The sequence below is a fragment of the Ranitomeya variabilis genome, chromosome 2 (assembly GCF_051348905.1).
Source record: "Ranitomeya variabilis isolate aRanVar5 chromosome 2, aRanVar5.hap1, whole genome shotgun sequence".
Classification (NCBI taxonomy): domain Eukaryota; kingdom Metazoa; phylum Chordata; class Amphibia; order Anura; family Dendrobatidae; genus Ranitomeya; species Ranitomeya variabilis.
This window is the reverse complement of record NC_135233.1, coordinates 349,043,435-349,069,322: the sequence shown is the minus strand read 5'-3', so window position 1 is coordinate 349,069,322 and position 25,888 is coordinate 349,043,435. Positions and strand designations below refer to the sequence as shown.

General features: G+C 46.0%; 1 protein-coding gene across 2 annotated transcripts in view; it reads left to right on the top strand.

The window, feature by feature from the left end:
• CCDC9 (coiled-coil domain containing 9) overlaps positions 1–25,888 on the top strand; it is a 60,433-nt gene that overhangs the window by 7,079 nt on the left and 27,466 nt on the right. For both annotated transcript variants that reach the window (XM_077285510.1, XM_077285511.1), the window contains exons 5-12: positions 5,245–5,652; positions 5,757–5,840; positions 6,469–6,639; positions 6,960–7,141; positions 7,408–7,460; positions 8,528–8,648; positions 9,220–9,319; positions 9,511–10,012. In XM_077285510.1, the coding sequence (XP_077141625.1) occupies positions 5,245–5,652; positions 5,757–5,840; positions 6,469–6,639; positions 6,960–7,141; positions 7,408–7,460; positions 8,528–8,648; positions 9,220–9,319; positions 9,511–10,012 (1,621 nt within the window). The remainder of the gene's footprint in view (positions 1–5,244; positions 5,653–5,756; positions 5,841–6,468; positions 6,640–6,959; positions 7,142–7,407; positions 7,461–8,527; positions 8,649–9,219; positions 9,320–9,510; positions 10,013–25,888) is intronic.

Below are 25,888 nucleotides of genomic sequence, written 5' to 3'. Positions count from 1 at the left end.
GTGAGTGGATCCATCTTCAGAGGGATATCCATAAAGGCGCAGGCGGCCTTAGCCACTTTCCTGTGGCCCACCTCTCTGAGGTAACGCTCTGGCCGGCTACAAAAATTTAGCCCCTGGCTTCGGCCGATGTGTAGGCCGCATCCCGGAAGTCTCCTGAAACGTCCCGCTGGTGTCGCCCGCCTGCTACAGAAATTTAGGCCCCGGCTTGGGCCTATTCAGCATCGTGTCCGTCGCTCCGCCCCCCGAGTTGGCGCTTCTCGCTCTCTGCGAGATTTTATCTACTCTGCAGCTCACAGTGGCCATCTTGGTCCACCCGGCCGGCTCACACTGAGGCAACGATTTTTAGCATTAAGGGGGCACAACCACTCTACATCAAGGCATTAAACGCGCAAGTATTCTCCCTTCTTAAAGGCACATGTAGTATTGTCTGGTTTTAAAGGCGCATGTCCAGTATTGTCTGTTCTTAAAGGCGCAGGTCCAGTATTGTCTGGTCTTAAAGGCGCATGACCAGTATTCTCTGTTCTTAAAGGCGCATGTCCAGTATTCTCTGTTCTTAAAGGCGCATGTCCAGTATTGTCTCGTCTTAAAGGCGCATGTCCAGTATTCTCTGTTCTTAAAGGTGCATGTCCAGTATTGGCTGGTCGTAAAGGCGCAGGTCCAATATTGTCTGTTCTTAAGGGCGCATGTCCAGTATTGTCTGGTCTTAAAGGCATGTGACCAGTTTTCCCTGGTCTTACAGGCGCATGGCCAGCATACCCTGGTCTTGCGCACATGGCCAGTATGCCCTGGTCTTAAAGGCGCATGACCAGTATTCCTGGTCTTAACAGCACGTAACCAGTATTCCCTGGTCTTAAAGACGCATGACCAGTACTTCTTGGTCTTAAGGGCACATGTCCAGCATTACCTGGTCTTAAAGGCACATGACTAGTATGTCCTGGTTTTAAAGGCACGTGACCAGTATGCCCTGGTCTTACGCACTTGGCCAGTATGCCCTGGTCTTAAAGGCACATGACCAGTACGACCTGGTCTTAAGGGCACATGACCAGTATGACCTGGTTTTAAAGACACATGACCAGTATGCCCTGGTCTTAAAGGAACATGACCAGTATGCCCTGGTCTTAAAGGCACGTGTTCAATATGCCCTGGACTTAAAGACACATAACCAGTATGCCCTGGTCTTCAAAGCATATGACAAGTATGTCCTGGTTCTTAAAGGCACATGACCAGCATGCCCTCCTCCTAAAGGCACAAGACCAGTATACCCTGGTCTTAAAGACGCACGACCAGTATTCCCTAGTCTTAAAGGCGCATGACCAGTATTTACTGGTCTTAAGGGCACGTCACCAATCCGAAGCTGGTCACCCTAACTGAGCTCTGGAGCCTTCGCCACTCATCCCTTAACCGAGGAGGGAATGAAAAGTACAACCCATGGTTTTCTCGGACCAAGAGATTGAATCCCTCTGTGAACCCTCTGTGGCTCGGAGTGCTCGCAGGACCGAGATACATGGTCCCTCTCCTACATGGGAGCGTCCGCTAGCAGGGGCCGCAAGTGTTCTAGAAAAACATACAGGCGTCTGCAAAACGGAAGTTTTTTCATTTCCTAATCTCTCCCCCATGATTTGTTGAGAACAACGCTGAATATGGATCGCATACTGCCTTGGATTGCAAGAGCTTCAGAAAAGGAGGGACTCTCCTATTTATACCATCAACAAATCGACGAGCAATTCACTGGACAGAAGCCGCTAAGTAGGTTGCCATACCTGGTCTGATTTTTATGGGCGACGGGTCCTTTTAAGGGCACCGATTCCCCCCACATCTTCAACAGACGAACACATGCAGTGTCGCCTCCATGTATCCTCTTCTGCATCCAGGCCTAATGCCAAACAACCTGCCCTGTCCACCCGGGGACCTCAACTCTGGGGATGTACAGAGGCACACATCTTTGGCGACCGAGCACCCCCCTTTGTATCAATTTAGGGGATGATTCAAGAAAGCGGACGATTCCTCTCCACGTCCCTGTTAACAGAATGGTGGATCGAAGGTTCCTAATTTTCTACTCTGCACGAAGATGGCAAGAGGCCTGCTGGTTGCAGCCCCGCATTCTGCCACTTGGCAGTCTAACCGGGTGGAATTTCTTGTGGTATACCTACCAGTATCCCTGCCCGATGTATCATCAATTAAAAAAACCACAGACGGTCGGATAGCAAATCTGGTTCGTTCCGTCTTGTGGCTTCGGGTTCAGCGCTCTACACTTCTTTGGCGCCACATGATGTTGCTTGACCAATAGTCTCCTGGTCAGAGACCTTATCTACTTCAATTCAAATCAAATCTTCTGAGCGGGAGACTAACAAGGGATCGTATTTTTTCTACAGACCCATCCAGCAGTAGAAGCATTGTCCTGGACAGTCTAGATCTAAGAGATCTTGGTTTCACGAAGGAGAAAATGAAAAGTATGATCATTCCTGGACCTCAAACTTCTAACAACCTTTGACAAGGCCCTCCTTTTTCAGATGCAGTTCCTCCGCTCAGCCATTACTTCAACAAAAAAAAAGTGGAGTTTTCTGGCATCCATCGACATTCGGTTGTCTTACCCTCACATGCCTACTTTTTTCCCCTCTACAATTATCTCTTCTCCTTTCCATTCGCGAACAGCATTTTCAAGTCACGACCTTGCCCTTCAGCCTGGCTACCGCACCACAGTGGTCGCAACGCTCATAGCAGTTGTCATGTGCTTCTTGCACCCTAGAAACATGGTCGTCCTGCCCTACTCGGTCGACTTTCTAGCCGCTCTACAAGGACTACGCTAAGTCGTCTATATCACTTGCAATACCCTCTCACTTGGGCTAGCAGCTAAACTTAGACAAGTTTTTTCCTCATTCCCAGCCCAGCAGATCCTCTTTGACGAGGATCCTGCACAAGTAGGATGGTAATTCTCTCTCTCGAGTCAAGGTCGTGGCCCTTCAACACGGAGCTTGTGCACTTGATCACTCATTCCCTCGGTTCATTCAATTAGCTAGGAGGGTTCTGAGCAATAAGACGAAAACGGAAGTAGTTTTCTTTTGCTCCGCTCGTTTTCAGCAAGTCAATCAGGCTTTCAAAAGGTAGTCTCTAAGCTCCTTCCTCATCCAGAGCCTTCTTCTGGTCCAATGGTTATTAGGGATACCAATGCCCGTCTTCTTCTCCCGATCATTTCTCTGGGGATCCGAACAGTACGGCTAATCCTACAGCAGGTCCACTGCCCTTAGGCGGGTCAACCATCCGTCTTCAATTTGGATAATGCCACGGCTGTGCCATACGTCAATCATCTCGCAGGTACCCACAGTCAAGCGCCATGGACGAGGCACCTCGCACTCTCTGATGGGCCGAGATCTATCATTCGGTGATCTCAACAGTACATGTCCCTGGAGTAGAACACTGGGCGGCTGACATATTCAGCCGTCAGGGTTTTCTCCTCAAGTGAGTGGGAACTTCACTCGGAAGTCTTCCTTCACATCTGCCTTCACTGGAGTACTCCAGATGTAGGTCGGATGGCGTCCAAGCTGAACGCCTATGTACTCCAGTTCATGGTTTGGCTTCAAGATCCAAGTCCATCGCAGTGCATGCTCCGTTTCTTCCACGGTACCAATTTCCATAAGTCCTCTTCCACTACGTCTTGAGATCTTTTTGGAAGCAGAAAAGGCCCCCAGTGATCCCGGGAGACCCACACTGATCATGTCAGGTTTTCCGCTTGCGGTACTAGTATTTCTCCATCTTATTTCGTAAAAACTGGAAATATGGACCTTCTCGCAGGGAGCCTTCACCTGTAGTTCTTCCCTACCACGTACCGTTAGATCTGGGGGACCTTAATGGTCCTGGGGATCTTACAGTAGACTCCTTTTTCGATCCAGAAAGACTTTACTATCAGGGAACGTCACTCCCCTTTTTTCTCTGCGTTCTTGTCATCCTGATGAGTCTTCAGAGCTTGCCACTCTGTTCCTTTCAGTCGTTTTTCCTTATTACCATCAATGCATCGTTGCCCTCAAGCCATCCCCTTCCCTCGTTGCCAAGGTGGTTTTGTATTCCCACTGTTGCAGGGGCATCGTCCTCTCATCTCTTTCGGCTCCAGTCCACACAACGGAATGGGTTCTCCATAATCTGGAAGAAGTGAGTGCTCCAAGTGGGTACGTATCGAGGACGGCGTCCTTCCGAAGGTTGGACACTTTGCTTGGGCTTCTCGATGGTAAGTAGGCTTCCCGACGGTCACAGGAAGGGTTTAGCCGTGTTCATCGGCCACGTTAGCCTGGTGGATTCTTTTCACCATCCAGGAGTCCTTCCGTGCTAGATGTCAGCCTATCTCCCTGTCTCAGGGCTCTAGGCACCAGGCGTCGGCAAGCACGACCGCAAGCTTGCGAATTCCTCCAGTCCGCATGCATTCTTGAAGCACTATAATTCACACACTTCCACAGATGTGAGTCTGGGCAGGCGGACTTTGCAGGCCGCCTTGGCGCACTTGTAAGTAGCGGTTACACGGCCTGATCTGATGTTGTCCCCACCCAGGGACTGCTTTGGGACGTCCGATGGTCTGTGTCCCCCAATGAGGCGAAGGAGAAATAGGGATTTTTGTGTACTCACCGTAAAATCCTTTTCTCTGAGCCATTCATTGGGGGACACAGCTCCCTCCCTATTATTAGTTGTATTTGTTTTTATCATTTGATATGTTATACTTTCATATATAATGTGACATGCTATACGCTTATATGTTGTTATTGATCTCCTACTGCTTTTGCACCGAACTGGTTAGCTGGGAGCCAGCAGAGGGGTGTATACTGCAGGGGAGGAGCTAACTTTCTTTGTAATACTTAGTGTCAGCCTCCTGGTGGCAGCAGCATACACCCATGGTCTGTGTCCCCCAATGAATGGCTCGGAGAAAAGGATTTTACGGTGAGTACACAAAAATCCCTATTTTTTGAAAGCATGGTCAGATTTTTTTCCTCGATGTCCAAAAAACTGATATTGTGAACCCTTTTGCAAGAAAACTGCAAAAGAATCCAAGGGGCAGTTTATCTGTGAGTAGGAATATAGTTAATACAAGTTTTTGACTTTTCTTTGAGATTTTCAAGCAATTTGCAAAGGATAGGTGGTGCGCCAGGGATTAAATCATTAAATCAACCCTCGGCCTCCTTCAAAATTCTACACTGGTGCTTTCATATATGCGACTGTTACTGCAGATTCTGCTCAAGTCAACTTTTGCAACTTTTATTTTAGGAGAAGAGACTAATAAATGATGGCAAATCGCCCAAAGCCCTACACACTCCTCCACGATCCGAAACGTCCCCGAGAAGTCCCACTCAAAGGACCAGTGGCCGCACAGGATATTTCTCAGGTGGACGAACCCCCCATGGGGATAAACATGCAGAGCCATTTAAAGGAGAGGGTGACTCTCATCCCTCTGAAATGGCGCCAAGAGGACGGAGACAACAAGGCGCTGAGATGTCAAAGCGGAGTCCTAGGATGCCTACTGATGACTCTCCTGGAGAACGATGGTCAGCATCCCCCAGGGGGGGACCAGAGAGAGGTGGAAGAGGTCCAGGCAGGGGTGGTGGCACGGGAGGCAGAGGCGGTGGCCATGGAGGACCAGTGGATGGGGTTTCAGGACCTGACAGAAAAGTTAAGGTATCGAAATTTAAACTTCTTGTGATTTTATTATTATTATTTTTATTTTATTTTTTTTGTTCTCTTATTTTTGAACCCCCTGTAATTGTGGTTTTCTCTTTCAGGAATGGGAAGAGAGGAGAAAGCAGAATATCGAAAAGATGAATGAAGAGATGGAGAAGATTGCAGAGTACGAACGGAGCCGAAGGGTGAGCACTGGCCGGTGTCATTTCGGGGTCCACATTGTGTTTTAGAATGGAAAGTAGGAAATGGGCTGGAGGGTTTGTTGTCAGACACACTCCTAACAGTAGTCAGTAATGTAAAGGCATCAGTTGTGTCGCCACATAAGACCCCCATACACATTAAATGGCCGTTGGCGAGTTCTTGCTTTGCTGAGCGCTCTCGTATGTGAGAGCCGCTGCCAGACATCTCTGCTGGCATCTTATCTTAGGGAGAACAGATGTGACAGCAGTCAGAAATTAGACATGGCGGGTCCTTGACTTCCCCAGCAGTCGAGTGTCGGGGGTCCGCATACACATTAGATTGTTGGCCAAAGCTCTATGGTATTTAGCAAAAATTTCTGTGAAACTTGAGCTCTGAAACGTGCAGCTGTGCAACGTATGGGTAGGTCCACACGAGATCAGCAAAACCCGCACATGTTACATGAAATGTACGGTAAAATTCTTTAATGGAACTTGTCACGCTGCAGAATTAAAAATCCGCACAGCAGGCCCGTTTCCTTTTATAAGATTGGTAAAATCTCATTCCCTTTTCCGCTAGCATAATCCTCTGTGGATTCCACCTGTGCAAATCCACAAATGTTTATTTCTCTTGTAGGATGGAGTAAGGGAGAAAAATCCAATCCGTAACTTTCTTGACGATCCAAGAAGGACGGGCCCCATCGCAGACGTCGACAGGAAGGAGGGAAGCCGCAGGCACAATAGAAATTGGGGCGGCCCTGATTTTGAGAAGGTTAAAACTGGTATGGACCGCGAGAAGGAGAGTCACGTAAGTGCAGGTTTTCATGATCCACCAAGGGAGTCTCGGCATAACATGACTGTTCAAACTAAGCACAGGTGCTCGGTGCACTCTCGGCATGGATGAGCAGTTCCCACCTACTTGTTTTCCATCTCTCATGCTCTAGTAAATCCCTCATTCAAGACTGAGTGGGGAAAACAAGCAGGCGTGAAGGTGCAGTGGACCAAAGGTGCACTTAGCCCTGTGTTTGGTTTGAGCAATGATTTTGTGCTGACAGGGTCCCTTTTAGGGTTTTTGTACAGCTGAACCTTCACAATCCTGAATACTCACAGCATACATTTATTAAAAAGGAACGAAGACCTAGAGGGAAGAATCAGATGGACATGACCATGTCAATGACCGGCAAGGAGCGCGCAGAATATCTGCGGTGGAAACAAGAGCGAGACCAGATTGATCAGGAGAGATTAGCACGGCACAGAAAGCCCACCGGACAGTGGAAGCGAGAGTGGGACGCAGAAAAAAACGATACTATGTATGTAGCCAGAATGCTAGCTAATTCATAGGTTGTCCACGATTAAAGAAAAAAGCTAGTAACCTACGTCCAAACAAAGCACCACCTCTGTCTATAGGTTGTGTAGTAATGGAGCTCGTCTCTGTTGTGGTGAATGGGGCAAAGCTGCAGTACCATATATAACCTGTAGATGGGGTGTCGCTGTTCTCTAATCGTGGACATCCTGCACCGCACCTATGATTAACCAGCGACTCGCCAGGTGTTACACCTTTTATTCTTCTTGGCAGGTTTAAGGAGGGAGCTACACCCCATGTAGAGGAAGAACCGACCAGCAGAAGAGGTGAGTATCATTTTGCATTTTATGTATTGTATAATAAGTTATTCCGCTTTCTAGTATACTTTAAATGTGCTTGCCACTTTAAGACCTCTGACTGCTGCCAGTGAATGGAAACATTCTGGTAAACCCCAGATCTGATTATGCCCATATCCCTTTAAAGGCACAGCAGACTTTTAGGGTCTCCGAGTGTCCTGTAACTTGCACAAGACCAAGCTGTTCTGGGCATCCTCCATCGGGATGCTGCACGGCCTGTATAGTACATACCCCATGATGCAGGATAGTCTCCTATTATGGCAATAATAGTAGAGTACAGTAACAGCTCCTGTGTATAAGCAGAAGTATTTCCATTCACTGACAGTAAGCAGAGATGTTGAAAAATGTTTAATGTGTAAAGCACAAAGTATATTAGAAAGTTGTAGAAATTGTCATTATACAATGAATTATGATGGATGATGATGACTGTAATAGCTGCTATGATGGTGGTGGAGCATGGTGATGGCAGTAGCCAGTATGGTTGAGATGATGGACGATGATGACGGCAATAGCCTCTATGGTGGATGATAGTGATGACGGCAGTAGCTGCTGTGGTAAATGATGGTGTTGACGGCAGTAGCTGCTATGGTGGATGATGGTGACGATGACAGTAGCTTCAATGGTGGATGATGGTGATGACAGCAGTAGCTGCTATGGTGGACGCTGGTTTCGATGGCTATAGCTGCTATGGTGGATGATGGTGACAACAGCAATAGCTGCTATGGTGTATGATGGAGATGACGGCAGTAGCTGCTACGGTGGATGATGGTGATAACAGCAGTAGCTGCTATGGTGGATGATGGTGACGATGGCTATAGCTGCTATGGTGGATGATGGTGATGACTGCAGTAGCTGCTATGGTGGATGATGGTGACGATGGCTATAGCTGCTATGGTGGATGATGGTGATGACTGCAGTAGCTGCTATGGTGGATGATGGTGACGATGGCTATAGCTGCTATGGTGGATGATGGTGTGACCAGTGATTGTGGTGATGACTTGTTCATTTTAGTTTTTCAATTATTTTTTCTATTCCAGACCAAGGGAAACGAGGAGCCCCCAAACCTCCCACTATGGCCGAGTTCCTTTCAGAGAGTCTAAAGAGACCGACACAAAGGAGGAACCAGAATAAAGGAAGGTCTGGGAATAAACCATACAGGTGGGACTTTAGTAAATCTAAAACGCTGACCTTAAATCACCCAAGATCGACAGGGTGGTTTTATTTATATGGACTTTTTAAATAAGGGTTCATTCTGGCTAAAGGCATGTCCCTAAACTGGTTCACCTACCAAAAAACAATATCACTTACCCAAAGCATAGGTGGTAAATGGATGACCAATGGAGGCTGGAGCACTAGGACTCACATCGATCCCAAGAATAGGGGTCACAAAGTGCTCTCTGAGAATACAGCGGTACTGCGTGTGTGTGACCGCTGCTATCTTACACAGTGCGGGGAACTTGGAGACCCCATTATTGTGATCAGTATGTGTGTGGGGGTCTCGGTGGTCAATACCCCATCGATCATACATTAATCACTGATCTTGTTGATGGGTGATGTGGTATTTTCAGGATAGCACCTGTACTTAGCCTATATCTGCTGGTGTGTGACTGTATATGTGGGAGTGGGGGTAAATTCACGACTCATTGATGAGGTGTGTGTATATACATGTATTGTACTGAGGGTATAGACCTAATGAGCCAAAATTGATGTTTTTCTTGTTCTCTTCCAGCATGCATGACAGCCGGTGGGAAGAGGAGGAGGATGATATTGGAAAGAGAGAGGACAAACCTCTGCCATCAGAGGAGAAGGAGACGTGTGTGGAGAAAGCGGTACGTTCTTATGCCATAGTGTTTGCTCCTCAACACTGGAATGTCCTGCAGTGTAAAGCATGGTTCTGGTAATGAGGGGTATGTGCACACTCGGTCTGCTTACCCTCTGAGTGTTACACAAGCAAGGATGTTCGGTATGTAAAATATATATATTATATTTATTTCATCTTGCTCTGATGCCTCTCTGACAGGAGCTGAGGAAGACACCGAAGCCACAGACCCCGCAAACAGAAGTCTCAGTACCTGTGACACCTAAGAAGAAAAACACAGACAAAAATGAAAATGTGGAAGATGGAGAAGATGATGAAGAATGGACTGATGCTAGTGGTGATGAAGAAGATATTGAAGAAGAGGAGGAGGAGGAAGAAGATTCTTTAGAAGCGGAGGAAGGTCCTAAAACTGCTCAAACCACTGCCTTTCCAGCTACCCTAAAAGAACAAAGGCTACCGAAACGAGCAGAGACCCCTAAACTGACAATGCCTCCGCCCAATGCGAACGCCGATGACCAAGCCGTGGAGTCCAAGCCCACCAGCCCGTTTTCCCCAGAAGGACACCGTCCAGTAACAGACTGGGGAGAGGAGATGGAGCTGCTGTCTCCTCCGGGAAGTAGCAGCGAGGACAGCCCTCCTCAGGCCGATGGGTCCAGGGGAGACGCCGAGGAGGCAAGATCTCAAGAAAACTCTTCACCCCCAGGTCAGTGAATTGTAAAGAATAGTGATGAGCGAATATACTCGTTACTCGGGATTTCTCGAGCACGCTCTGGTGACCTCCGAGTATTTTTTAGTGCTCGGAGATTTAGTTTTCTTCGCCGCAGCTGAATGATTTACATCTGTTAGCCAGCATAAGTACATGTGGTGATTCCCTACAACCAGGCAACCCCCACATGTACTTATGCTGGCTAACAGATGTAAATCATTCAGCTGAGGTGATGAAAACTAAATCTCTGAGCACTAAAAAAAATACTCGGAGGACCCCCGAGCATGCTCGAGAAATCTCGAGTAACGAGTATATTCGCTCATCACTAGTAAAGAAACAGTCCATTGTGCCCCGGATATGTTGTGCTCGGAAAATTTGTGAATTCTAGTAGTTACATTGGGATAAATGGTTTGAAGTTCTTGTTCTTCCCAAACCCGCAGGCTATGGAAGGAGACCGCACAAAGTCAGCTCTTAACCCCTTCAGCTTCCCGCACCGCTTGTGATTGGATGGTGAATGAGTAGCATTGTGCGTTTGATCTGCATGGATTACACCCAGAATATAACATTCACGTTCTGTCGCCGGCACAGAATCGCGTGGTTGACGCCGGGGGCTTTGGTTCCATCGTCTATCTGTGAATTTCTCTTACGCCGTGTAGCGTCCACCCTATGGGCTGCTCATTTGGTGAGGGACTTTTACACAGTGCCCTATATTCATCTCCGACTCACTTGGGGGCTTCTCTTCTGACAATGGACTGACGAGAAGGCCACGGTTGAATTTCCCACCACAATCGCTGTTTGCACTTTTACTGTTTGGTGAGGGTCTGTCCACAGGGACCCAATGTGATGCTTGTGAAAAAAAAAAAAAGTCACTTTTGGCTTTATAGCAAGATGTCACCACTCCTGACCCGGTGAACCACCAATTCAATTGACTGACTTACAATTTTGACTCTGCTGGGTCATGGTGGCACAAGAAAAGGGTCTCTGAGCTTTATTGAGACCCCAGTGATCAGATAATTTATGTTGGGAAACCCTATGTGTACAATTGTAGTCAAACATTTAATGTTCTGCAAATGAAAATGGAGCAACTTTGCAACAGGCCTTTGATTCAAATGTCCTACGATTTTAGTGTCCTCAGCTCTTATGCAGTCTTATGCATCTCCATGGTAACAGACTACACACAAACCCCTGTGGTCAGTCTGCAGTCATGCTCTTTTTCTTTTGACTCTTGGTAATAATATATTTGGCAGGTTAGCTGTAGAGAATACAAAAAAGAATGGAACGTGGCTGCAGGAACCGAGCACGCAGGGTTTGTTAGCATGTTACCATGGAGACACAACTGTAGTGTTCTAATCAATACTTGCAGAGTTCCGTGACCTTTTGCTTTAATGCATTGGAAAAGAAGAAAGTATTGGTTTCGAAGGTGGGCATAGGCTTTAAAGTCCTCACTGACCCCGATCCATACTGTCATCACTTTATCCATTACAATTCTACACATGGAATCTGGGCTAATTACTTGTCTCAAAGAAATTTGGGGGCTATTAACCTTCAGATTTATTGCTATGTATTATGGTAAACAGAGGCTGCAGAACTGGTGAGATTTAGGAAGGATCTGGCCCAGAAAAGAGCGCCACACTTGCCCATAGTCTGTGTTTGGTATTGCAGCTCTGCCCCATATAGACAAGGACAAGAGTGCCGTCCTCGGCAGGGTAAAAGCAAGTTTCCCTAATCCTGCGTAACTCTTGCACTTCTGTCTTTTTTTTAATTATTATTATACTAAGATGCATATAGAACCTTTTAATGTCATTTGCCTTAAACTTTTTGATGAAATGTTTTATTATTGCACAAAATCATGGAATTTCAATCGATGTCCTGCTGAAGCTGTTTTTATTATAGGCTTTTACTTTCTTCAGGTGTCTCTGCTTTTGCTTTTTACAGCGTAGCAGCGACACCTGCTGGTTAGAACCTGACATTACCGGCTACACAATCCTAAGAGGACAATTCATAAAACAGTGTTAAATATGATTTGTGGAGTTTTTAATATATATTTTGTTTTCTCGGATAATTACTGCTGTGTTTTGTTACATTTTTATTTTTTATTTTTTTTACCATGTCTTTCCAATTATGAGACTTTCATGTAAAGCTAGATGTAACATTGCATTAAAGGAAAACTCCACTCAATTATAAATTTTATGTGCCAATGATCTTTCCCTTTTCATTTTTTTAATTTTACCTTCTTATGTATCTTAATTTTTGTGTAATGTACCGTATTTTCCGGCGTATAAGACGACTGGGCGTATAAGACGACCCCCCCAACTTTACCTGTTAAAAAATAAAATCTTCTTAAAAGTCGGGGGTCTTCTTATACACCCTATGTCGTCTTATAGGGCCGGTGAATATGTGCCTTTTTTTTTGGGGGGGGGGGGGGGGAGTGATCCTGATGAGGACGAGGGGGCGTCTCACAGGAAAGTGAGTATCCCCCATTACCTTATCATAGCGCTGCAGCGTGGGGTCTCTGTGCTGGGAGCGGCGGCTGCTGTGCTGTGCTGTGGCGGCTCCTCTTCTGCAGTGTGGGGCCTCTGGTGCTGTGGGGCGGTGGCGGCGGCGTATCTTCATACAGTCGGGGCTCCTCCGGCATCTCAAAGACTGGAAGCCCCGCCGGCAACTCCATGGGTACAATGCGGTCAGGTGGCCTCCGGGAAAATGGCCGCTGCTCAGATTCAGATCTCGTCCCGAGATCTCGGGAGACGAGATCTGAATCTGAGCAGCGGCCATTTTCCCGGAGGCAGCTCAATAGGTGCGATGCGGTGGCCCGGCCGCTGGGGGCTGCGCATGCTCAGATTCAGATCTCGACGAGATCTGAATCTAAGCAGCGGCCATTTTCCCGGAGGCCAGCGCATGGAGTTGCCGGCGGGGCTTCCAGGCTGAGATGCCGGAGGAGCCCCGACTGTATGAAGATACGCCGCCGCCGCCGCCCCACAGCACCAGAGGCCCCACACTGCAGAAGAGGAGCCGCCACAGCACAGCACAGCAGCCGCCGCCGCTCCCAGCACAGAGACCCCACGCTGCAGCGCTATGATAAGGTAATGGGGGATACTCACTTTCCTGTGAGACGCCCCCTCGTCGTCATCAGGATCACTCCCCTCCCCCACCCACCATATACACCCGGCGTACAAGGCGATTCCCGGCGTACAAGACGACCCCCGACTTTTAAGAAGATTTTCAGGGGTTAAAAAGTCGTCTTGTACGCCGGAAAATACGGTAGTCGTCATTTAAAAATAATATTATTATTATTATTATGAGAATATAACTGCAGTTCCAATGGAACGACAAAGACACCCGGAGCATTGAACGGAAGGTTGTATTGTTGCTCCAGGGCACGACTCGCTGTTTTACAGAACCACAAGTCCCATAAAGATATAAGTATATATAAACTTGGTTTACACTGAGTGACGCTGTATTACATTTTTTTTTCTGTACATTTGCTCATCACAATTTGCACGACTTGCACTTGAATTTTCCTTGGCCTGGAGTTCTCCTTTAGTGACATAATGAAATAATTGATCATGTTTTATAAGGTGGTGTACCCACTTCTCTGGAGTGATGAAAAGTTGTAATTTTTTTTGCTTTGTTAGAATTTTTTACTGTGTATCACAGATATGCTTGTAACTTTTAATGGGCTGTCCTGTCTCAGGAAAGAAATGTCTGCAGACTGCCGAATCGATTCTCCTGTTTTCCTGCTGCGGGTGGATGGTCACATGCCAACTAGACTCATGAGCTTCTCTCATTTCTATTCTATTGAGAGAAGTTGGTAGTCGGCATGTGACTGCAAGTACAGTGGGTAGAATAAGTATTTGATACGCTGCCAATTTTGCACGTTTTCCTACCTACAAAGAATGGAGGGTCTGTAATTTTTATCGTAGGTACACTTCACCTGTGAGAGACAGAATCTTTAAAAAGAAAAATCACTGTTTTTTTTTTCATTTTATTACATGAAATAAGTATTTGATACAATAGAAAAGCAGAACTTAATATAATACAGAAACCTTTGTTTGCAGTTACAGAGGTCAGACGTTGCCTGTAGTTCTTGGCCAGGTTTGCACACAGTGCAGCAGGGATTTTGGCCCCCTCCTCCATACAGATCTCCAGGTCTTTCAGGTTTCACGGCTGTCCCTGGACAACATTGAGTTTCAGCTTCCTCCAAAGATTTTCTATTGGGTTCAGATCTGGAAACTGGCTAGGCCACTCCAGGATCTTGAAATGCTTCTTATGGAGCCACTTCTTAGTTGCCATGGCTGTGTGTTTCTGGTCATTGTCATGCTGGAAGACTCAGCCAAGACCCATCTTCAGTGCTCTTACTGAGGGAAGGAGGTTGTTGGCTAAAATCTCGCTATACATGACCCCATCTGTCCTCTCTTCAATACTGTGCCATCGTCCTGTCCCCTTTGCAGAAAATAACCCCCAAAGTATAATGTTTCCCCCACCATGCTTCACTGTTGGGACGGTGTTCATCGGGTTGTACTCATCCTTCTTCTTCCTCCGAACAGTGGAGTGGATACTAAAAAGTTCTATTTGGTCTCCTCTGACCACGTGATCTTCTCCCTTGCCTCCTCTGGATCATCCAGATGGTCATTGGCTAACTTCAAACGTCCTGGCATGAGCAGGGGGATCTTGTATGCCCTGCAGGATTATAATCCATGATGGCATGGTGTGTTACTAATGGTAATGTTTGAGACTGTGGTCCCAGCTCTCTTCAGGTCATTGACCTGGTCCTCCTGTGTAGTTCTGGGCTTATTCCTGACCTTTGTCAGAATCATCCTTACCCCACGAGGCGAGATCTCACATGGAGCTCCAGACCGAGGAAGATTGACAGTCATCTTGTGTTTCTTCCATTTTATAATAATTGTGCCGACAGTTGTTGCCTTCTCACCACGCTGCTTGCCTATTGTCCTATAGCCAATCCCAGCCTTGTGCACGTCTACAGTTTTGTCCCTGGTGTCCTTAGATGGCTCTTTGGTCTTGGCCATGGTGGAGAGGTTGGAGTGTGATTGAGTCTGTGGACAGGTGCAATTAATGCAGATAATGAGTGCAAAGTAGGAGGGCTTCTTAAAGAAAAACAAACTGGTCTGTGGGGCTACGTACCCACGATCAGGAAGTAGCAGCGCTTTGGACACGGTGTATTTTTGCTTCTTCCAAAATGCTGCTGACATGTCGGACGCTGTTCATACCAGGGCGATCGACAGACAGCGGTAATTCCGCTTTTGTCCACTATGTGCTCAGTGGCGTCGGCTAGATTTTATCTAGCTGGTCCGGGGTTAATTTAGCTGGTGCTCGGATTGGAAGCTGGGCCATGCCCACTGCCTTTAAATAGTTCTTCTGAACATTGGGCGTCGCCGATTATAGCTTCTGTCTTGTGCTTGGTTATCTCGGTCTGGAGTGGTGAGTTAGGAGTTGGAGTATTGTTGCTGGTGGTGTATTTCCCTTTGTCTTATTTTCTCCTTCCTATATTTGTATTTATTTTGCCCTGTGCACTTATAGTGTATTCCTGAGTGACTGCGGCGTGTTGCATATTTTTCCGTTATCCTTGTCTGTGCTAACTGTGGGTATTGGTGTGTGGTCTCTTCACTGGGTGGTGGGTTGAGGTTTCAGCCTAGGGTTGAAACAGGAGACCGGGTGAGGGTGGAAGCTCAGACATGCACACCATCAGTGTAAACTCTGGGAGAGGGTCAGTCAGGGTTTCCCTAGTCTGAGGGAAATCGCAGGGGCCCGGGTCATTAGCTCTTGCATACCTAGGTCTTCCTTGACAGCTGCGTTCTATTGAATACAGGTAAATCTGCATGTGTTCACCGAACTTTATGGATTTACCGCATTCAATACATTTTATTGATGAAATTTCTGTTGTGTAGACTAGCGTCTCCGTGGGAGAAATTTCCTGCTGCAGTCCTGAAAGACGCACCGCATGTCAGTTTTCGCCGGTGATCTGCATACGCATATGCACACATAGTGGACATGGGATTTCTAGAAATCCCATCCTCTATGCTGTAACATGTGGCCACTGCGGTTTAGATGCATTTTTTTTTTAGATTTTGTCTCTCACAGGTGAAGTGTACCTATGATAAAAATTACAGACCTCTCCATTCTTTGTAGGTGGGAAAACTTGCAAAATCGACAGTGTATCAAATACTTATTTTCCCCACTGTATATAGATCATATACATCTGGTCACATAACCCGTCCACCTGCATCGGTTATACAAGGCAATACATTGTCACAATTTGCCAGTCAGATTGATTGTAGACTTTTGTTCTGATACTGAACAAACCCATTAACGACACACAAATCTCAAGAATGCCTTTGTAAATACATAATTTTTACTTTTAAATTTTGTTTTACTTACTGGAACATTTTCATGAAATTAAATTAAATGTTTTATTTAAATGATCCTTCTTTTTTTTTTCTTTATATAAAAGAATTATTGGTAACATATTTTAGCAGTAAGCAAAGGAGAGGTTATTCTGAAAGAACTGCAGGATTATTGTTGTATCCTACCTCCTTTCAGCCTCAGCCGTCAACAGAATTATCATGGAATTTCAGCAATTGCCTATTTGCTGATCTCCCTGCATTAGCTGTCTGATGAGCTGTGCTTCGGCTGTTAAGGGGTTAATGTAGGCACTGTCTGTGCAGACTGCAAGCCAGCAGTGAGTACATGCCTGAATTTCCACTCTTCCTATCCCCGCAGTGTCACACAGCATCAGCAGGATCTCCAGACATGTCACATACAAGTATCACAAAGCACCAGTCCTGGCAATGCAGTTTATCCCTTACTTCCTCCCCAAGACTAATGTTCTTCTGTTAAAGGATAGATATATATACACATTGTAGGGTGTACTGCATGGTGTGTGTGTATGTATACGGTGTGTACAGTACCTTCACACGAACAGTATACTGACCCTGCTGTACCCCACCTCAACTTCCTCAGAAAAGTATGGTTATCGCAACACAATATAATCACCCACCTGTGACTGCCTCCATGCAGTATAATGTTTCCATTCCTCACCACACTGTATAATTGCCCGGAGGCCTATGACGAGTGCATTATACTATATGGAGGCCTATGACGAGTGCATTATACTACATGGAGGCCTATGAAAAGTGCATTATACTATATGGAGGATTATGGGGTGCATAATACTATATGGACGGCAGTGTCGAGTCCATTATATTTGGAAAGCTATGTGGAAGCCTTTATACTTTATGGAGGGCGCGTTTCTGCCCATTGTACTGTATGCAAGCAATTATACAGTGTGAAGGTTTGTGTGGGGTTCATCATACTGTTTGCAGGACTAGTGGGGGCCATTATGTTTGGAGTGGTAGCGTGAGTGCATTATACTATATGGAGGCCTATGGGGAGTGCATTATACTATATGGTGGACTATGGGAGTGCATTATACTATATGGTGGACTATGTCGAGTGCATTATACTACATGGAGGCCTATGAGGAGTGCATTATACTACATGGAGGCCTATGAGGAGTGCATTATACTACATCCCATAGGCCTCCATATAGTATAATGCACTCCCCATAGGCCTCCATACAGTATAATGCACTCCCCCTAGGCCTCCATACAGTACAATGCACTCCCCATAGGCCTCCGTATAGTACAATGCACTCCCCATAGGCCTCCATATAGTATAATGCACTCCCCATAGGCCTCCATATAGTATAATGCACTCCCTATAGGCCTCCATATAGTATAATGCACTCCCCATAGGCCTCCATATAGTATAATGCACTCCGCATAGGCCTCCATACAGTATAATGCACTCCCCATAGGCCTCCATGCAGAATAATGCACTCCCCATAGGCCTCCATACAGTATAATGCACTCCCCATAGGCCTCCATGCAGTATAATGTGTTATGACCCCAATGGCAGAGGGTCTCAGAGATTATTACCAAGTCTTCACACACAAAAAACCAGCTCATAGGGCAGTGGTAACTAGGCTGACCGTATAACTGATCCTACCACAACAAATAGCAGTAGCCGGGGAACGTACCTACGTTGGTTCTAGACGTCTCGCGCCAGCCGGAGAACTAACTAACCCTAGAAGGGAAACAATAGACCTTTCTTGCCTCCAGAGAAAAGACCCCAAAAGTTGGATACAAGCCCCCAACAAATAATAACGGTGAGGTAAGAAGAAAAGACAAACGTAAGAATGAACTAGGTTTTAGCAAAGAGAGGCCCACTGACTAATAGCAGAATATAGGAAGATGACTTATACGGTCAGCAAAAACCCTATCAAAATTTCCACGCTGAATATTCAAGAACCCCCGAACCGTCTAACGGCACGGGGGGAGAATATCAGCCCCCTAGAGCTTCCAGCAATATCAGGAATCACATTTAGTACAAGCTGGACAAAAATAAGAGCAATGCAAATAACCAAAAAATAAGGAAGCAGGACTTAGCTTATTTTGCAAAGAACCAGGACCAGCAGACAGGAGCAAACAGAAAGGAACTGATTACAACGATGCCAGGCACCAGACTGAGAATCCAGGGAGTTTAAATAGCAACACCCCTGGACTAACGAACCAGGTGGGTACCAAGCTGGGGAAAGAAAATCAAAGTGTCATGTCGCTAGTGACCACAAGAGGGAGCCAAAAAGTTCAATTCACAACAGTACCCCCCCCTTAAGGAGGGGTCACCGAACCCTCACCAAGACCCCCAGGGCGATCAGCATGAGCAGCGTGAAAGGCACGAACCAAATCGGCCGCATGAACATCAGAGGCGACCACCCAGGAATTATCCTCCTGACCATAGCCCTTCCACTTGACCAGATACTGAAGCCTCCGTCTGGAGAGACGAGAATCCAAGATCTTCTCCACTACGTACTCCAACTCGCCCTCAACCAACACCGGAGCAGGAGGCTCAACAGAAGGAACCACCGGCACAACGTACCGCCGCAACAAAGACCTATGGAACACGTTGTGAATGGCAAACGACACCGGAAGATCCAAGCGAAAGGACACTGGATTCAGGATTTCCAAAATCTTATAAGGACCAATGAAGCGAGGCTTAAATTTAGGAGAGGAGACCTTCATAGGAACAAACCGAGAAGACAGCCACACCAAATCCCCAACGCGAAGTCGGGGACCCACACCGCGGCGGCGGTTGGCAAAACGCTGAGCCTTCTCCTGTGACAACTTTAAGTTGTCCACCACATGATTCCAAATCCGCTGCAACCTATCCACCACAGAATCTACCCCAGGACAGTCAGAGGGCTCAACATGTCCCGAGGAAAAACGAGGATGAAAACCAGAGTTGCAGAAAAATGGCGAAACCAAAGTAGCGGAACTAGCCCGATTATTAAGGGCAAACTCAGCCAATGGCAAGAAGGTCACCCAATCATCCTGATCTGCAGAAACAAAACACCTCAAATAAGCCTCTAGAGTCTGATTTGTTCGCTCAGTTTGGCCATTAGTCTGAGGATGAAAGGCAGATGAAAACGACAAATCAATGCCCATCTTAGCACAAAAGGATCGCCAGAACCTGGAAACAAACTGGGATCCTCTGTCAGACACGATATTCTCAGGAATGCCGTGCAAACGAACCACATTCTGAAAGAATAAAGGAACCAGATCGGAAGAGGAAGGCAGCTTAGGCAAGGACACCAAATGGACCATCTTGGAAAAACGATCACATACCACCCAGATGACAGACATGCCCTGAGACACCGGGAGATCCGAAATGAAATCCATGGAAATGTGTGTCCAAGGCCTCTTCGGGACAGGCAAGGGCAAGAGCAACCCGCTGGCACGAGAACAGCAAGGCTTAGCTCGAGCACAAGTCCCACAGGACTGCACAAACGACCGCACATCCCGTGACAAGGAAGGCCACCAAAAGGACCTAGCCACCAAATCTCTGGTGCCAAAAATCCCCGGATGCCCTGCCAACACCGAGGAATGAACCTCGGAAATGACTCTGCTGGACCATTTATCAGGAACAAACAGTCTGTCAGGTGGACAAGAGTCAGGTCTACCAGCCTGAAATCTCTGCAACACACGTCGCAAATCCAGAGAAATGGCCGACAAGATAACTCCCTCTTTAAGAATACCAGCTGGCTCTGAGACTCCAGGAGAGTCAGGCACAAAGCTCCTAGAAAGAGCATCAGCCTTCACATTCTTTGAACCCGGTAGGTACGAGACCACAAAGTCAAAACGGGAGAAAAACAATGACCAACGGGCCTGTCTAGGATTCAGGCGTTTAGCAGACTCGAGATACATCAGATTTTTGTGATCAGTCAAGACCACCACACGATGCTTAGCACCCTCGAGCCAATGACGCCACTCCTCAAATGCCCACTTCATGGCCAACAACTCCCGATTGCCAACATCATAGTTCCGCTCAGCAGGCGAAAACTTCCTAGAAAAAAAAGCACATGGTCTCATTATAGAGCAACCAGGGTCTCTCTGCGACAAAACGGCCCCTGCACCGATCTCAGAAGCATCCACTTCAACCTGAAAGGGAAGTGAGACATCAGGCTGACACAAAACAGGCGCCGAAGTAAACCGGCGCTTCAGCTCTTGGAAAGCTTCCACGGCTGCAGGAGCCCAGTTAGCAACATCAGAACCTTTCTTGGTCATATCCGTCAAAGGTTTAACAACGCTAGAAAAGTTAGCGATAAAACGACGGTAGAAGTTAGCAAAACCCAAGAACTTCTGAAGACTCTTAACTGACGTGGGTTGAGTCCAATCATGAATAGCTCGGACCTTGACTGGGTCCATCTCCACCGCAGAAGGGGAGAAAATAAAACCCAAAAAGGGAACCTTCTGCACTCCAAAGAGACACTTTGAGCCCTTGACAAACAAAGCATTCTCACGCAAAACCTGAAACACCATCCTGACCTGCTTTACATGGGAGTCCCAATCATCAGAAAAAACCAGAATATCATCCAGATAAACAATCATAAATTTATCCAGATACTTCCGGAAAATGTCATGCATAAAGGACTGAAACACTGAAGGGGCATTAGAGAGCCCAAAAGGCATCACCAAGTACTCAAAATGACCTTCGGGCGTATTAAATGCAGTTTTCCATTCATCTCCCTGCTTAATGCGCACAAGGTTGTACGCACCACGAAGATCTATCTTGGTGAACCACTTGGCACCCTTAACCCCTTACTGACCTCGGACGTACTATACCGTCCGAGGTCAGCTCCCCTGCTTTGATGCAGGGCTCCGCGGTGAGCCCGCATCAAAGCATCAAAGCTGTTCAAAACAGCTGACATGTGCCCGCAATAGGCGTGGGCAGAATCGCGATCTGCCCGCGCCTATTAACTAGTTAAATGCCGCTGTCAATCGCAGACAGCGGCATTTAACTACCGCATCCGGCCGGGCGGCCGGATATGACGTCATCGCCGACCTCCGTCACATGATCGGGGGTCGGCGATGCTTCTGAATGGTAACCATAGAGGTCCTTGAGACCTCTATGGTTACTGATCGCCGGTGGCTGTGAGCGCCACCCTGTGGTCGGCGCTCACAGCACACCTGCAACTCTCCTACATAACAGCGATCTGATGATCGCTGTTATGTAGCAGAGCCGATCGGGCTGTGCCTGCTTCTAGCCTCCCATGGAGGCTATTGAAGCATGGCAAAAGTGAAAAAAAAAAGTTTTTAAAAATGTGAAAAAAATAAAAAAAACATAAAAGTTTAAATCACCCCCCTTTCGCCCCAATCAAAATAAATCAATAAAAAAAAAATCAAACCTACACATATTTGGTATCGCCGCGTTCAGAATCGCCCGATCTATCAATAAAAAAAAGCATTAACCTGATCGCTAAATGGCGTAATGAGAAAAAAAATCGAAACGCCAGAAATACGTTTTTTTTGTCGCCGCGACATTGCATTAACCCCTTCACCCCCAAGGGTGGTTTGCACGTTAATGACCGGGCCAATTTTTACAATTCTGACCACTGTCCCTTTATGAGGCTATAACTCTGGAACGCTTTGACGGATCTTGGCGATTCTGACATTGTTTTCTCATGACATATTGTACTTCATGATAGTGGTAAAATTTCTTTGATATAACTTGCGTTTATTTGTGAAAAAAATGGAAATTTGGCAAAAATTTTGAAAATTTTGCAATTTTCCAACTTTGAATTTTTATGCCCTTAAATCACAGATATATGTCACGCAAAATACTTAATAAGTAACATTTCCCACATGTCTACTTTACATCAGTACAATTTTGGAACCAAAATTTTTTTTTGTGACGGAGTTATAAGGGTTAAAAGTTGACCAGCAATTTCTCATTTTTACAACACCATTTTTTTTTAGGGACCACATCTCATTTGAAGTCATTTTGAGGGGTCTATATGATAGAAAATACTCAAGTGTGACACCATTCTAAAAACTGCACCCCTCAAGGTGCTCAAAACCACATTCAAGAAGTTTATTAACCCTTCAGGTGTTTCACAGGAATTTTTGGAATGTTTAAATAAAAATGAACATTTAACTTTTTTTCACACAAAATTTATTTTAGCTCCAATTTGTTTTATTTTACCAAGGGTAACAGGAGAAAATGGACCCCCAAAGTTGTTGTACAATTTGTCCTGAGTACGCTGATACCCCATATGTGGGGGTAAACCACTGTTTGGGCGTATGGCAGAGCTCGGAAGGAAAGGAGCGCCATTTGACTTTTCAATGCAAAATTGACTGGAATTGAGATGGGACGCCATGTTGCGTTTGGAGAGCCCCTGATGTGCCTAAACACTGAAACCCCCTACAAGTGACACCATTTTGGAAAGTAGACCCCCTAAGGAACTTATCTTGATGTGTGGTGAGCACTTTGACCCACCAAGTGCTTCACAGAAGTTTATAATGCAGAGCCGTAAAAATAAAAAATCATATTTTTTCACAAAAATGATCTTTTCGCCCCCAATTTTTTATTTTCCCAAGGGTAAGAGAAGAAATTGGACCCCAAAAAATGTTGTGCAATTTGTCCTGAGTACGCTGATACCCCATATGTGGGTGTAAACCATTGTTTGGGCGCATGGCAGAGCTTGGAAGTGAAGGAGCGCCATTTGACTTTTCAATGCAAAATTGACTGGAATTGAGATGGGACGCCATGTTGCGTTTGGAGAGCTCCTGATGTGCCTAAACATTGAAACTCCCTACAAGTGACACCATTTTGGAAAGTAGACCCCCTAAGGAACTTATCTAGATGTGTGGTGAGCACTTTGACCCACCAAGTGCTTCACAGAAGTTTATAATGCAGAGCCGTAAAAATAAAAAATCATATTTTTTCACAAAAATGATCTTTTCGCCCCCAATTTTTTATTTTCCCAAGGGTAAGAGAAGAAATTGGACCCCAAAAAATGTTGTGCAATTTGTCCTGAGTACGCTGATACCCCATATGTGGGTGTAAACCATTGTTTGGGCGCATGGCAGAGCTTGGAAGGGAAGGAGCGCCATTTGACTTTTCAATGCAAAATTGACTGGAATTGAGATGGGACGCCATGTTGCGTTTGGAGAGCTCCTGATGTGCCTAAACATTGAAACTCCCTACAAGTGACACCATTTTGGAAAGTAGACCCCCTAAGGAACTTATCTAGATGTGTGGTGAGCACTTTGACCCACCAAGTGCTTCACAGAAGTTTATAATGCAGAGCCGTAAAAATAAAAAATCATATTTTTTCACAAAAATGATCTTTTCGCCCCCAATTTTTTATTTTCCCAAGGGTAAGAGAAGAAATTGGACCCCAAAAAATGTTGTGCAATTTGTCCTGAGTACGCTGATACCCCATATGTGGGTGTAAACCATTGTTTGGGCGCATGGCAGAGCTTGGAAGGGAAGGAGCGCCATTTGACTTTTCAATGCAAAATTGACTGGAATTGAGATGGGACGCCATGTTGCGTTTGGAGAGCCCCTGATGTGCCTAAACATTGAAACTCCCTACAAGTGACACCATTTTGGAAAGTAGACCCCCTAAGGAACTTATCTAGATGTGTGGTGAGCACTTTGACCCACCAAGTGCTTCACAGAAGTTTATAATGCAGAGCCGTAAAAATAAAAAATCATATTTTTTCATAAAAATGATCTTTTTGCCCCCAATTTTTTATTTTCCCAAGGGTAAGAGAAGAAATTGGACCCCAAAAAATGTTGTGCAATTTGTCCTGAGTACGCTGATACCCCATATGTGGGTGTAAACCATTGTTTGGGCGCATGGCAGAGCTTGGAAGGGAAGGAGCGCCATTTGACTTTTCAATGCAAAATTGACTGGAATTGAGATGGGACGCCATGTTGCGTTTGGAGAGCCCCTGATGTGCCTAAACATTGAAACTCCCTACAAGTGACACCATTTTGGAAAGTAGACCCCCTAAGGAACTTATCTAGATGTGTTTTGAGAGCTTTGAACCCCCAAGTGTTTCACTACAGATTATAACGCAGAGCCGTGAAAATAATTTTTTTTTTTTCTCAAAAATGATTTTTTAGCCCCCAGCTTTGTATTTTTACAAGGGTAACAGAATAAATTGGACCCCAAAATTTGTTGTCCAATTTGTCCTGAGTACGCTGATACCCCATATGTGGGGGGGAACCACTGTTTGGGCGCATGACAGAGCTCGGAAGGGAAGGAGCGCCATTTGGAATGCAGACTTAAATGGATTGGTCAGCAGCCGTCACGTTGCATTTGCAGAGCCCCTGATGTACCCAAACAGTACAAACCCCCCACAAGTGACCCCATATTGGAAACTAGACCTCCCAAGGAACTTATCTAGATGTGTTTTGAGAACTTTGAACCCCCAAGTGTTTCACTAAAGTTTATAGCGCAAATCCGTGAAAATAAAAATTCTTTTTTTTTTTCACAAAAATGATTTTTTAGCCCCCAGTTTTGTATTTTCACAAGGGTAACAGGATAAATTGGACCCCAAAAGTTGTTGTCCAATTTGTCCTGAGTACGCTGATACCCCATATGTGGGGGGGAACCACTGTTTGGGACCATGACAGAGCTCGGAAGGGAAGGAGCGCCATTTGGAATGCAGCCTTAAATGGATTGGTCTGCAGGCGTCACGTTGCATTTGCAGAGCCCCTGATGTACCCAAACAGTACAAACCCCCCACAAGTGACCCCATATTGGAAACTAGACCTCCCAAGGAACTTATCTAGATGTGTTGTGAGAACTTTGAACCCCCAAGTGTTTCACTACAGTTTATAACGCAGAGCCGTGAAAATAAAACATCTTTTTTTTCCCACAAAAATGATTTTTAGCCCCCCAAATTTTTATTTTCCTAAGGATAACAAGAGAGCTTGGACCCCAGAAGTTGTTGTTCAATTTGTCCCGAGTACGCTGATAACACATATGTTGGGGTAAACCCCTTTTTGGGCGCACGGGAGAGCTCGGAAGGGAAGGAGCACTGTTTTACTTTTTCAACGCATAATTGGCTGGAATTGAGATTGGACGCCATGTCGCGCTTGGAGAGCCCCTGATGTGCCTGGACAGTGGAAACTCCCCAATTCTACCTGAAACCCTAACCCAAACACACCCCTAACCCTAATCCCAACGGTAACCCTAACCACACCCCTAGCCCTGACACACCCATAATTCTAATCCCAACCCTAATCCAAACGTAAATGTAATCCTAACCCTAACTTTAGCCCCAACCCTAACTTTAGCCCCAACCCTAACTTTAGCCCCAACCCTAACTTTACCTCCAACCCTAGCCCTAACCCTACCCCTAACCCTAACCCTAAACGTGACTGAAATACGTGGCACTGAAATACGTGGCACTGAAATACGTGGCACTGAAATACGTGGCACTGAAATACGTGGCACTGAAATACGTGGCACTTAAATATGTGATACGTGGCACTTAAATACGT